This window comes from Panthera onca, chromosome D4 (genome assembly GCF_046562875.1).
Source record: "Panthera onca isolate mPanOnc1 chromosome D4, mPanOnc1 haplotype 2, whole genome shotgun sequence".
In the NCBI taxonomy this organism is placed as follows: Eukaryota; Metazoa; Chordata; class Mammalia; order Carnivora; family Felidae; genus Panthera; species Panthera onca.
Window position 1 is genome coordinate 89,134,506 of NC_138351.1, and position 14,334 is coordinate 89,148,839.

Here is a 14,334-nt window from a genome sequence, read left to right on the forward strand (position 1 = left end):
TCCGGCCGCTCCTGTTCAAACCCCCCCAGAGCCTTTTCCCAGGCCCCATGGGGAAGGTCCAGGTCCACCCCCCAAGCTGACGTCCAAGACTCCAGCCATATGCCCCCCGTTCTCAAGGGTGCCTGCACCAGAGCTCCCCCCGCCCCGGGCAGCCGGGAGCCCCTGTTGGAACGCCTGGAGGCCCCCATGAACATGCCATATAATCTCAACCGATGGATGGTAAAGATCTGTTACCATTATTTGAGGTCCCCGCTTGTTTTTAACATTGAACGTGGGACAGCGGTAAGAGCGTAGCTTTGGGGTCAGTGAGGCCCTCATTCAAACCCAGCCACACCATCTCCCAGCTGTGGGACCTTGGGGGCGATGCCCTGGCCCTCTCTGAGCCTCAGTGTTCCCACCTGTAAAGTGGGCACAACATCACCTGCCTCGCAGGGTATCAGGAATAGCGGTGTTTTCTCTAGAACCCTCGCCGAGCACCCGGGGATCGATTGCTCTGTCCAGCATGCTGTCCTTACACTGATTTTGGTAGTTGGTCTTTTTGTCTCCAGACCGCAGCCTGCCGCCACCCCTCGGTGTGCTCGCTGCCCCCATCAGATGCTGTCATTTGCCCATTCTGCACACCCCCCACCCTGGGCACAGCCGGGGGCCACGCCCACTCCTCTGGATTCTCAGAGTGCACTTTTGCACGCATGGGCATCCGGTGGGCATCCTTCATGATTTCCCCTGCGTCTGTCAGCTTACACTCCAGCCAGCTCGTGTGGCACGAGCCACAGCCAGCGCCTCCACCAGGCCTGAGCTGGGAACAGGCTCGCTGACTGGCTGGGCACGGGCCTGGCTCAGGGCCTAGGGGACATCGGCCTGGCCAGGCTGGCAGGAGGGAGGCGCATTCGGCCGGGGCTGCTGTCTGTCCCGGGGCACCTTGGGTACGGTGCCCTTGTGTGCTTAGGACCTACCCCCTTCGCCTTGCAGAAGAGAATGAAGTCGGCTGCCCAGAGGGCTTCGAGCTGGACGCCCAGGGAGAGTTTTGTGTGGGTGAGTGCCCTCCCCTCCCCTGGCATGGCCGAGGGAGGCCTCTCAGCCGGGGTTGGATGATGTGTCCCGCCCGGCTGGCAGGAGGGCCTGTGGGTGCAGACCACCAGATCCCGCCCACCCCCCTCTTCCCAGACAGGGACGAGTGTTCGGCCGGCCCCAGCCCCTGTTCTCACTCCTGCCACAACGCACCCGGCCGCTTCTCCTGCTCCTGCCCAGCCGGCTTTGCCCTGGCCAGGGATGACAGGAACTGCAGAGGTGAGTGGGCCCGGGTGCAGAGGCTCTCCTGGGAGGTGGCCTGGGTGTGTGTGGGGCGCTGCAGAGCCGGGACCCTGGCCAGGGGCACCCGCCTCAGGACCTGGCTCGTTCCCGATGGCACGGATGCCAGCCTGGGGGTGGCGATGCCCCGTTTCCCCTGGGAACTTCCTGCTAGGAGGGCTGCAGATCAGAGAGGCTCAAGTCCTGGGGGTGCTGGGGAGCCCCAAAGACATACACGTGCCCACTGCGTGCTCGTGCATACGTGCCCGCCGAGCCCGGACACGGCCTCAGGCGCTTTCCTAACATGGCAGTCGTTTCCAGCCAGCTGGGGTTGGAACGCAGTGGACACCCATCTGTCCCCTTAACACAGCTTCTGGACAACAAATCTGACCGTAGGGTGCTGTCCAGATGCTGACCCTCCCCTCTGCACCCGTCTGCTTCCACCAGGGAGGCCTGGCATGGCCAAGTCCCCACTGGGCTTTGAGCTGGGTGCCCGAGGGACACTGTCCTCAACCTCCTATCAGGTGCCCCAGGCCAAGGCCTATGGCAACATGCTGGAAAGAGCTAACAGGAGAAGTGGGGACCTTCTTGCCAGGGGCTCCTGGGCCGGGGGATGAAGCCTGTGCAGTTAGGTTGGCCAGGGTCAGGGTGGCGAGGAGGGCCCGGGGGACACGCGTTCACGCAGCCCCCTGCCCCCGTTCGCCCCGCCAGATGTGGATGAGTGCGCGTGGGATGCCGACCTTTGCCAGCAGGGACAGCGCTGCGTGAACCTCTTCGGGTCCTACCACTGCCTCCCCGACTGCAGGCCTGGCTTCCGGGTGGCCGCTCACGGGGCCGGCTGTGAAGGTGACAGGGGCGTGACGTGGGTGGGGCTGTCCGTGCTCCGGTGGTTGCCTGGGTTCAGCGGAGGAGGTGCTGTGTGCCACGGGGACTCTAGGCCTTCGGAGGAAGCAGAAGGAGCAGAGAGGCTGGGGAGAAAGCTTGAGCTGGACTCAAGAGGTCTGAGGCCTGGCCTGGCCTAGCCTGGCCCGGCCGCTGGCAATTTGAGGACCCTGGGACAAGTGTCTGTTCCCGTCCAGACCTTAGGTTTCTCATCTCATGAAGGGGGACCAGGTCAGGGATGGCAAACACATGCTGCGTCTGCTGTCGCTTCCCCGATTTCCCCTTGTGGATCGTGGCCCGGCCCAGACACAGCCTCCGGCTCCTTCTCGACACAGCTTCTCCAGCAGCCGCTATGAATCGGCTGCAGTGAGCCTTTGAGAGAAGCTCAGTGCCTCAGTGCCACCCCTGGAAGGGTGACCCCGCCCCCGGGGCTCTTCCGGCTCCAGCCTCCCATAGCCTCCCCATCACGATCACGATCACAGCTCCTCGGACAGGCTCCTCCTCTGAGTGGTAGGACCACCTAGTGAAGGGGCAAAGTCTGGTGGAACCGGAACTCAGAAGAGGAGGTCACCCCATGTCCGTGGCCTCAGGGAGCGCCCTGTCCACCTAGACGGCTCCTCTGCCCTCACCGCCTCCTCTCTTACCAGTTCTTGGCGCTCTTTCCCCCCATCAGGCTCCTACCCCCTTCACGCACGCAATCCAGTTTTCTCCCCATGGCCCCGTGAAGAGGTCCCATCCTGACCCCTCTGCACAGATGAGGAAACTGAGGCCAGGACAGGGAGAATTCCTTGCTCAGGGACTAAGGGATATGACAGAGCTCAGCCCAAACCCGGGACTCTGCCTCCAAAGCCCCTCCTTTCTTTTGGATCCGGAACCTTCTCACCCTCCAAAGTGGGTGTGATGAGGAGAGGTGGTTGCAGGCAGGGGCCTTCTACCTGGTGGCACTCAGGTTGGAGAAGGGGACAGGGATGAGGCCCAGATGTGCAGAGGCATGCTGTGTCTGTTGGGGGCAGGGGGAGGGGCTCGGCCCCACCTCTGTCCGCACCCCTGCCTCCCCAGATGTGGACGAATGTCTGGAGCGGTCTGACGAATGTCACTACAACCAGATCTGTGAGAACACCCCAGGCGGGCACCGCTGTAGCTGCCCCAGAGGGTACCGGCTCCAGGGCCCCGGCCTGCCCTGCCTAGGTATGGGGCCACTCACCCCCTGGTTGCAGCCCTGGTCAGCACCCCCTGGCTGACCCCGCAAGCAGCGGGTGTTTATGACAAGGGTGTCGTTGAGTTTTGCGAGTAACCCAAACAGCAGCTAACACTGCCCGTGCGCCCAGCGCGTGCGCGGGTCGGGGCTCTGCCGCTGTCTGGCACCGAACCTTCCCGGGGAGCCCGGGAGGAGGAGGTGGAGGAGGAGGGTGGGGAGGAGTGGGGTGGGTCTCAGAGAGGCTTAGCGGGGAGAATGGGCCTCACCGGGATGCTGCGGCACAGGGGGGAGTCTGGGATGAGGCTCAGAGCTGGGGGAGGCTGGGGCCTCTTTGCGCAGCAGAGGCAGGAGGCGGTCCGGGAGAGGCAAGGCTTGCGGGCAGGCCTGGAGGCGGTGGGGGAGGCAGCTGGATTCTGGGGAAGGCGGGAGACCTGGAGGGATGAGGCGGGGGGAGCTGTGGCGAGCCCTGAGCCGCCCTTGGCTCCCTGCCTGGCCTTGTCCCTTTCCAGATATCAATGAGTGCCTGCAGCTGCCCGGGACCTGTGCCTACCAGTGCCAAAACCTCCAGGGTGGCTACCGCTGCCTGTGCCCGCCGGGCCAGACCCTCCTCCGTGACGGCAAGACCTGCACCCCCCTAGAGCAGAGTGAACAAAATGTGACCACTGTCGGCCACCGGGGCCCCTTAGTGCCCTGGCTGCGGCCCCGTACCCCTAACCCCAGGGGCTCTTACCAGGCCTGGGTCTCCCTCCGGCCAGGCCCCGGAGCCCTGAGCAATAAGGGCCGGGCCTGGTGCCCCACTGGCTTCATCCGGCAGAACGGCGTCTGCACAGGTAAGGCCAAGCCCCAGCCATCCCACTGGGGACACGCCCCGCTCCAGTGTGTCGTGCGCCCCGGCCGGGCGCGTGGGCACCACACCCCATGTTCAGAAACCCGGGGCTCACGGCAAGCAGGGTGGGAGGTGCCGACAGTCACTTTCGTGGCTACGTGCCATCGGGAGGCCCTGGCTGTACTAATGGGCAAGGGGCTTCCAAGAGGGGGGAGGGGCTCTTGGCCCAGAGAGAGGGTCTGTCCCCCGGGGCAGATGTTCCCGGGGAAGCCACTTTGGAGAAACACTGCTTTCGGGGCAGATGTTCCCGGGGAAGCCACTTTGGAGAAACACTGCTTTCGGTGCGTAGAGGTGAAGCAGTCAGGGAGGGAGATTTGCAGGAGCGTTCCAAGTTGATCTGAGACCCTGAACAGAGACTGGTGGGTAGGGGGTTGGGGTGGGGGGAGGCTAGGGACAGCCCCCCCCAAACCCCCCCCCGCGGAGGCTGGCGCTGGGCTGCAGAGGCAAAGGGGAGACAGTGTCGAGGGCAGACGTGCTTCAGCATTCCTGCCTGGGCAGAGGGGTCTGGGCAGCGTCTCCCCACCAGGCCCTGTGAACGTGGGGTGGGCAGGGCGGAGAGAAGGCGTGGGCCGCCTCAGCCAGAGACATCCCCTTAGCCTGGCGCCCTGGGCATCTGTGACTCAGTGCGTGTCTCTGGCCCCATCCCCCCCCACCTCTGCGCCTGGGCCAGACCTGGACGAGTGCCGGGTGAGGAACCTTTGCCAGCACGCCTGCCGAAACACCGAGGGCAGCTACCGGTGCCTCTGCCCCAAGGGTTACCGCCTCCTCCCCAGCGGGAAAAACTGCCAGGGTGAGCCGTGGCCCTCCCCCCCTCCCAGTGCGGGAGGGACCAGGACAGGGCTTCTCACGGGTGGGGCAGGGAGCCGAGCTCAGAGCACCCCAGGGGCCCACAGCCAGGCAAGCCGGAACGAAGAGATGGGGGGGGCGTGGGCAGGCTGAGAGCAGCCCTGGGGGGCGTCCATCGCAGCCCCGCTGTGTGTCCCTGGACAACTCACTTCCCCTCTCTGAGCCTCAGCCTCCTGGTGAAATGGGGCTGACGCGCTCCCTTAAATGGCCGGATGAGACACGTGGAGGGCGGGCCCAGAGCCAGCTGCTGGTGGGAGCAGCGGAGCACTCCCCTTGATGTGCTCCAGGGGGCTAGTGCCCCGCTCCTCCTCCCCACCCCTGTAGAGTGCGAGGCCTCCACTAGGAGGGCGGGGCTTCCACTAGGGCAGACAGGGGTCACGGGCAGTCTTCACTCGGGGTCCAAGGGCAGCCGTCATCTCTCCCAGGCTGTGCAACCCAGCTCTGGGCTCAGGAGGTCCCCAGGGTGCCCCCCTAGGGAGATGGGGAGGTGCTCGGGACCTGCCGCTTGGGCTATCATAGGTCAAGGTGGCTGGGTTCAAGGGGAGAGGGGCTGCCTACCTCCCTGGTCCCCCAAAGGCATTTTTCTCTTTAGCACCTCCCTTCCCCCCGCCCCCACTCCCATGCCGTCTCTGGCTCCTGCCCTGGTCCCTTCCACTTTACTCCACTGTTTCACTCCCCATTTCTGTGCCAACCTCCCCCACCCAGACATCAATGAGTGCGAGGAGAACGACGTCGAGTGTGGACCCAGCCAGATGTGCTTTAACACCCGCGGCAGCTACCAGTGCGTGGACACGCCATGTCCGGCCACCTACCGGCAGGGCTCCAGCCCAGGGTAAGGGCTGAGGCGGCTGGGGGTGAACTGGGGCACACTGCCAGGAGCTGGGGGCTTACGTTCTGGCTCCTGGGCGGCCGGAGCCTGCCCCCAGAAAGGCCATGTCTCAGGCAGGGGCCAGTGGGGTCACCCCTGCCAGGACTCCCGAGTGAGGCGACTATGCCCACAGGGCAGCGTACCTCCCCGCAGCCACACGGGTGGCAAGCTGACCCGAACGCTGGCATTTACCGCGGTGGCAATGCGGCCGGAGCAGAATCCTGGGGGGCGGGGATAGGCCAGAGGCCACACAGAATTGGAGATGAACACGTGAGATGTAGGGGAACACATGACTGTGTACATAAAACCCTAGACATGGACACACACACACACACGCACACACACATAAATGCCACCCAGAAACCCCCCCAAAACCCCAGGACTCAGACACACACTGGCGCACGAACACGAAACACATCTCCTTCACCCCACTCCCACCGGCCACAGATGCTTGGAAAGATGCGCGGACTTGGGGATCTTGGCAGACACAAGCTGTAGCCGCAGCAGTCAGGGAAGGTGACTTTGCCCCAGCGACTCTACCCCTCGGGAAGACCAGGCTGGGGGTGGGGACACCGATGCCCTTGGCAAGGCTAAGCAAGCATCTTTGAGCCCCACCACCCCTGCCCCCTTGCAAATCCAGAGCAGATGACTCGGTTCCGGGGCTGCAGACAGGCCTGGAGGGCCCCAAACTGTATTGCCGCCCTGCGCCCACCGGCGAGCCCTGGAGCGTGGGTCTGGAAAGTTCTGTGGGGTTATGGGACCCGCTCCGATGGGAAGGCTTCTTTGGGCCTCAGTTTGCGGATCTCTAAAGTGGGCTAATGGTGCCTGTAGAGAAGCCACTGGGGGGCAAGGGGCCGGGCGGCGCACGGGAGAACCGCGGGGCCTGGGGCCGAGGTCCGGTTTGCAGACCACGCTGTGACAGCACCCCGAGTCGATCCGTCTGTCCCGCCCGCAGGACGTGTTTCCGACGCTGCTCGCAGGACTGCAGCGCGGGCGGCCCCTCCACGCTGCAGTACAAGCTGCTGCCGCTGCCCCTGGGCGTGCGCGCCCACCACGACGTGGCCCGCCTCGCCGCCTTCTCCGAGGCCGGCGTCCCCGCCAACCGCACGGAGCTCAGCGTGCTCGAGCCCGACCCGCGCAGCCCCTTCGCGCTGCGCCCGCTGCGCACCGGCCACGGCGCCGTCTACACCCGCCGCGCGCTCACCCGCGCCGGCCTCTACCGGCTCACCGTGCGCGCCGCCGCGCCGCGCCACCAGAGCGTCTTCGTCCTGCTCATCGCCGTGTCCCCCTATCCCTACTGAGGGGCGTGGTCGCTGGCCGCCGCTTTGGGGGCCAGTGACCTCCAGGGATGGGGAGGGGGGCCAGGGAGGAGCCGGAGCGGTCCCCACCGCCCGCCCGCCCGCCCAGGTGGCTCTTGCCCTCACCACCTGCTGTGGCAAGAAGCGTCACCCCCCCCACACCTTGTGCGTCATTGAGCCCTTCAGCAAACACGACCCTGTGCAACCTTGACCCCAGGACGTCAAGGACCCGATCTCCCCCCACCCCCCGCGGAGGTGGAGCTGGGCACTCAAGAGTCTAAGGCCGTCCTTGGGTGGTGAAGCCTGCTTGTCTGACGGGGGCGCCTCCAGGCTTGCCCCAAACTCCAGGGAGACCTGGGCTGGGACACAGCACACCAGGAGGCCCCAGGGGAGGGACAGACCCCTAGAGGGTGACAGCAGCTATCCTCTGCCCACAGAACGGTGTCCTCCTGAGCCCCGTGTGTGTGTACGTATAACATAAAAACGTTTCTTTTTAACCAACTTCATCTCTTCGTCCAGTTATTTTGCTCTGGTCAGGAGGGGCTTTGGCTGGACCACCCTTCTGGTCCAGCAGCCCTGGGCCTCGGGCAGGAAGGTGCTCCCTGGTGGAGGTCCCGGGAGAAGGTGGGGGAGGCTGGAGTCTCCGCGGGTTGGGGGGAGGAAGAGGGAGATGCTACCTGAAAGGTAAGCATGTTGGGCCAGAACCCTGGGGCCTCTAGGCCATCGCAGGGACTTTGGCTTTGACGGAATGAGCTGGGAAGGGACAGGATCAGAACATCTATGTACGTAAGGGCACGTCTCCAGGGTGCTGGGGAGGGTCTGAGTCACCAGGGACTCTGCAGAAGCGCAGGGAGCTGCTTCTCCGCCCACACCCCCGACCCTGCCTCAGCCACCACCCTGTGGCCGCCGCCCTTGGCCACAGCCTCTGGCAGAAAGAGGCTCAATCGCACGTGGTTTTGAAGAGGAGAGACCCTTCCTCCCCGTTGCCCTTGCTCAGTGTGACACCGTCACCTCCCCCTTTGCGTCCTCATTCTCTCAGCCGGGCAGGGAGGGAAAAAGCTGTCTTGAGTTATTTCTCACTAACGGGTGAATGACAACCAGACTCTGTAAGCAGAGACTTCCAGCAGTGCTGCATGAAATGGGGAAACGGCTGTGTCCATTTTACAGATGGAGAAAAGGAGGCTCCGAGAGGGGGCGTGACGCAGCCACTAGCCGGATAGGCGACCGGTTCATGGTTCGACCGGCCCTCCGGATTTCCACTGGACGGCCCCACCTGAACCTCCCCGGGGCATTTCCTCCTCAAAGCTATTTTGTTGTCCTTGAAGCCAGGGGTCTGCGAACTTTTGCCGTGAAGGGCCAGATAAAGGAAAGCTCTGGGCTTGGCGAACCTCCGCTCTGTTGAAATCACTCCCCTCCCCGCGGCAGCGCTCGAGGAGCCACACAGCACACGAATGAATGAGCGTGGCTGTGTCCCAATGAACTATGACTGGACACTGACGTTGGACGTTCATACAGTTTTCACATGTCACGAAATACTCTTTTGATTTTTTTTTCCCAACCATTTACAAGTGCAAAATCCATCCTGAGCTTGCAGGCTTCACAAAAACTGGCGGGGTGCTGTAGTCCGCCACTCCGGATTTAAGCCACGGAAGTCACTAACGATGGAGGAGAAACTCGAGGGGGCGGGGTCCGGCAAGCCCCCCCCCCCCACACCCATTTGTCCGGCGCCCACCTGTGAGGACCTCCCTTGGGAGAAACGCCCCTCTTTGTGCAACCCTAGGGGCCAGAGGTCACAACCTGCGCCCTGCCGTTTGCTGGGCTGTTAATTTTTTATGGAGCCCGTGAAAAGGTCAGCCCCAGGGTGAGGCACTGCAGAGGTGAGACCTGCGGAGGGGAGGTGCGGCCTCCTCTTTCACCCCTGCTGCCTCCTGTCTGCTGCTTCCCAGTCTCCCCCTGGCCCTTCATGTTTGCAAACCATCTGTTGGCATGCCCAGTGCCTTATGGGCCCGAGTTTTCCTTCTCCCAGGAGACCCAGAGGCAAGAAAGAGTATGCCCATTTGAAAGATGAAGGAATGGGGGCTCAGAGAAGGCAAGCCGCTAGCCCAAGCTCACACAGCCTGCAGGGAAGAGCTCAACTCAGGCTCTCTGACTCCAGAGCCCGGGGGGTGTTAGCCTGCAGGCCCCCTGTCTCCACTCCCCAAGAAAGGAGGATGGGAGGTGAAGGAGGGCCAAGAACAGGATGAAGAGGAGGGACCGCGACAATTCAAGACAGTTCAAGACCTGAGGAGCCACGAGGGGAGTGTCCATTCAGTCCTGCCTCCCCCACCTTCCAAATGGCCATCTGAGCTGGTGGAAAGGGCTGATTGCTCAAAGTCTGGCAGTGAGCCAGTAGCAGACCTGGCCTGGAATCCGGGCCGTGAACTCTCAGGCTTGTGCTCCCCTGCCCCACCCACCCCTGCCCAGATCCACAGGGAGCAGATCCAGGAGCAGAGGAGGAGCCAGCCCCAAGGGAGCCTTTTCCACTTCTGCTTTTCTAGCTGCCGACCAGCTCCCGTCATTGGCCAGGGCCCCATCCAGCCACCCCAGCCCCCAGCACCACCTGACCTCCGGGCGGAGGCTGTCCCGATCCATCAATGGTGATAAACAGCCCTGTAGGTCACTCATTAAACTCCCTGATGCCGGTTTTTCCAAGAACCCAACAAACAAATGGACTCTGTGTTCCCTCTGGGCAGGGACTGGCAACCTGGGGGTCTGGCCTAGAGGACACTCTTGTTCCTGGAGCCGGTGCCCAGGCCTGGGCAGCAGCAGAATGGTATCCAGTGCCAAGCATGGGATGGTTGTGCGGTGAAGTGTCTGCGGTCTCCACATTCCCAGGCCCCTGTGTGACTCACAGGCGCGAGCCCTTGCGTGGCAGGGGAGACACGGAGGACAAGAGGGGTCTGCTCCTTGGTTAGATGCACAGGCTGCATCTACGTTCAGACAAGTGGTGGCAATAGAGCCGACCCTTAGAAAAGCCACCCCGGGGGCGCCTGGGTGGCTCGGTCGGTTAAGCGTCCGACTTCGGCTCAGGTCATGATCTCACGGTTCGTGGGTTCGAGCCCCGTGTTGGGCTCTGTGCTGACAGCTTAGAACCTGGAGCCTGCTTCGGATTCTGTGTCTCCCTCTCTCTCTGCCTCTCCCCCACTCATGCTCTGTCTCTCTGTCTCTCTCTCTCTCAAAAATTGAAAAAAAAATTTAAAAATTCTTTTAAAAACGCTTATCTACAATATCATCACATCAAATTAAAAATTCAACAATCCTGTCAGTGTTCATTCACGTTTCCAAGTGGTCACAAAAAGGGTGTTTCTTTTATGCTTTTTTTTTTAATGTTTAGGCTTAAAAAAGTCAGGATCCAAAGGAGGTCTACATATTGTGATTAAGTACATCCTTTATGTCTCTTTGAACCCTAAGCCCCCCATCTCCTTTTTTCCCCCGTAAAAAGTTAAAAATCAACTTTACTGAGATATGATCATTCCAGGAATGCAAGAGTTGGTTCCAGGCTTGAAAATCAATCAATGTAACTTACCACGTTCATAGAATAAAGAGAAAATCATATGATCATCTCAATAAATGCAGAAAAAGCACGTTATAAAATTCAGCCCATACTCATTATAAAAACTCTCAACAAACTAAGAGTAAAAGTGACCTTCTTCACCTGATGAAAAGTGACTATGGAAAATCTACAGTTTGGGGCACCTGGGTGGCTTGGTTGGTTAACTGGCCCCACATGGCGGGGTAGGGGGTGGGGGAGGGAGGATTCTCTGCTCAGGATTCTCTCTCTCTCTCTCTCTCTCTCTCTCTCTCTCTGCCCCTCACCGACTCATGCCCTGTCTCTCAAAATAAATAAATAAATAAACTTAAAAAAGAAACCCTACACTAACATCATAGTGGAAGACCGAATGAATGCCTTCCCCAAGAATAAGAACAACACAAGGATATCGACCTTCACCATTTTTATTCAATCTTATACTGGGGGTCCTCACCATTGCAATAAGGCAAGAAGAAAAAGCACAGAGATAATACAGGGAAAAGCAAGATTGTCTCCATTCACAGTGGACATTATTGTCTACATAGAAAATCCTAAGGTATTTACAAATATCTACTAGGATTGGGGTGCCCGGGTGGCTCAGTCGGTTGAGTGTCCGACTTCGACTCAGGTCGTGATCTTGCGGTCTATGGGTTCGAGCCCCGCATCGGGCTCTGTGCTGACAGCTCAGAGCCTGGAGCCTGCTTCGGATTCTGTCTCCCTCTCTCTCTGCCCCTCCCCCACTCACACTCTGTCTCTCTCTCTCTCAAAAATAAATAACATTAAAATAAAAGTCAGGGATGCATGAGTGGCTCAGTCAGTTAAGCGTCTGACTTCGGCTCAGGTCATGATCTGGTGGGTTCACGAGTTGGAGCCCCACATCGGGCTCTGTGCTGACAGCTCAGAGCCTGGAACCTGCTTCGGATTCTGTGTCTCCCCCTCTCTCTCTGCCCCTCCCCTGCTCATGCTCTGTCTCTCTCTCTCTGTCAAAAATAAACATTAAAAAATTTTTTAAGAAAAAAACCCCAAATATCTACTAGGATTAGTCAGTGACGTCAGCAAGGTGGCTGAATATAAGGCAAATATACAAAAACCAGCCGTATTTCTATATACTAGCAACAAACAACCAGAAAATGAAATTTAAATCATGTACAATAGTATCCAAAAATTTAAAATACTTAAAATAGGAGGAAGTTTAATGAAAGATAAGCAAGAACTGTACATTAAAACCTACAAAACATTGCTCAGACATCTGAACCAAGATGGATCCTTTGACACTCCTGTTGAAACTGAGGACTTTTGGGGCGCCTGGGTGGCGCAGTCGGTTAAGCGTCCGACTTCAGCCAGGTCACGATCTCGCGGTCTGTGAGTTCAAGCCCCGCGTCAGGCTCTGGGCTGATGGCTCGGAGCCTGTTTCTGATTCTGTGTCTCCCTCTCTTTCTGCCCCTCCCCCGTTCATGCTCTGTCTCTCTCTATCCCAAAAATAAATAAAAAGCGTTGAAAAAAAAAATAAAAAAAAAAAAAAAAAAGAAAAAGAAACTGAGGACTTTTATACCACCCATCAAGGACACACCAACCGGCCGGGTTTTCCTCTTCTCTGAGCAGAATAAGGCCCAAGAATAAGCCTCCAGCTGGCAAGTCATATAACCTGTCTGGTAAAATATCCATCCCAAGGCTGGGCTCTGAGGCTGGTTTAAAGCAAAAATTGAATCCATCACAAATGAAGATCATCTCAAGATGTAACCTCCTACGGATTGGCCTGACCTCCCTTCTCATTGCTCATGTAAATAGCAACTAATACTTCTCTTCTTTTTTTTTTTAAGGTTAATTTATTTCTGAGAGAGAGAGAGAGAGAGACAGAGTGCGAGCAGGGGGAGGGGCAGAGAGAGAGGGAAACACAGAATGTGAAGCAGGCTCCAGGCTCTGAGCTGTCAGCACAGAGCCCGACGCAGGGCTCGAACTCAAAAACTGTGAGATCGTGACCTGAGCCGAAGTTGGAGGCTTAACTGACTGAGCCACCCAGTTGCCCCCAACTAATACTTTTCAGTAAACAGCCTGAAGTCTTTTTAAATGCTGGAAAATGTAAGAAGATATAAATAACTGGAGAGGTATACCATGATCATGGATTGAAGAATTCAATATTGTTAAGATATCCATTCCCCCCCACCCCAAGATGCTATATAGATTTGTTGGAATTCGCAATCAAAATTCCGGCAGGCTTTTTATGGAAACTGGCAATCTGTTTCTACTATTTATATGGAAATGCAAATGAGCTGAAATAGCCACAATAATTTTGAAACGGGACAAAATTGGAAGATACAGCCTATCGGACTTCCAGGCTTACTATAAAGCTGTAGTAAATCAAGACGGTGTAGTATTGGCATAAGAACGAATAGATCAGTGGAACAGAAGAGGGAGTCCAGAGACATAGTCACACTTGCATGGTCGGTTAATTTGCAACAAATGCGCCAATGTAATTCAATGGAGAAAGGAAAGTCCTCAACTAATGTGACTAGACCAACTAGGAACTAATATGGGGGAAATGAACCACCAAAGGGTTGAAGAAGGGTGTGACTTATTCTGCATTTTTAAGAACTCTCTGCTCTTGTGCAGAGAAAGGATTTGTGGGCGGGGAGCAGGAGACTGGAAGAGAGAAGCAGGGAGATGATCAAGGAGGCTATAGCAATGGTCTGAGTAAGAGAAGACAGGCCAGTGGGGAGGAGGTGGAGACCGGAAGGAAAGGGCAGGCTCTGGATACACGCAGAAGATTCGAACTTCTCAGTGTCTCCGCTCGGTCAGGTGTACGTGCCGCTGTCCTTTTAGAGGCACCACCCAAGGGCACTTACCTAGGAGGTTTGGAGGGTCCTTCAGGAGCCCTGACCTGGGTGTGGGTGAAAGGTAAAGGCCAAAGTGGCTCAGCCCCAGGTAGGGGAGCCCCTCTGGCCATGCCCCGGCCGTGGACCCACGACCTGTTCTGCAAGGTGAGGGCCAGGGCAGGGTGTGGATGTCCACCTGGCAGATGGAGGGGTGCATGATGAAAGTGGCTCATCCAGAAGCCGGCCAGTCCATCCTGGCCTTGATCTCTGCCTCTCAATCACCCTGGTGCCCAGTGGGCGGGACCCCTGCTAGCAGTTGGGCCCATTTTCCTCTTAGGAGAGCTGTGTCACCAGCTCCTGTGCGTCAGAAAGGGACAGCCCCCTGGACTGGAGCCATTTCTGCAGCAGAGCGTAAAGGTCCCTGCAGCCTGGGACCCTGGGACAGAGACCCTGGTGCCTCTATCAATTCAACCCAAGCCCGAGCTCGAGCAGAGGGTTTGGCCGGAGCCTCAGACCCTGGGGTCTAGTCCTGCTCTGCCACTAACATGCTGTGTGGTCTTGGGAAAGATATACCCTCTCTGTGCTGCAGGTTCCTAACCGCAAAATGGGGATAACGGTCATAGTGGCCTCATATAGGGGGATCGTGAAGAGCAAATAAAGCTAAGGAGAATAAAACCGTGCTTCGTGA

At 58.7% G+C, this 14,334-nt stretch overlaps 1 protein-coding gene across 2 annotated transcripts in view; it reads left to right on the forward strand.

The window, feature by feature from the left end:
• HMCN2 (hemicentin 2) overlaps nt 1-7,766 on the forward strand; it is a 143,031-nt gene extending 135,265 nt beyond the window's left edge. For both annotated transcript variants that reach the window (XM_078436359.2, XM_078436360.2), the window contains exons 91-98: nt 970-1,032; nt 1,165-1,287; nt 1,999-2,133; nt 3,229-3,357; nt 3,877-4,197; nt 4,924-5,043; nt 5,805-5,931; nt 6,923-7,766. In XM_078436359.2, the coding sequence (XP_078292485.2) occupies nt 970-1,032; nt 1,165-1,287; nt 1,999-2,133; nt 3,229-3,357; nt 3,877-4,197; nt 4,924-5,043; nt 5,805-5,931; nt 6,923-7,268 (1,364 nt within the window). In that variant the 3' untranslated portion in view covers nt 7,269-7,766. The remainder of the gene's footprint in view (nt 1-969; nt 1,033-1,164; nt 1,288-1,998; nt 2,134-3,228; nt 3,358-3,876; nt 4,198-4,923; nt 5,044-5,804; nt 5,932-6,922) is intronic.
• Nucleotides 7,767-14,334: the final 6,568 nt, after the last annotated feature.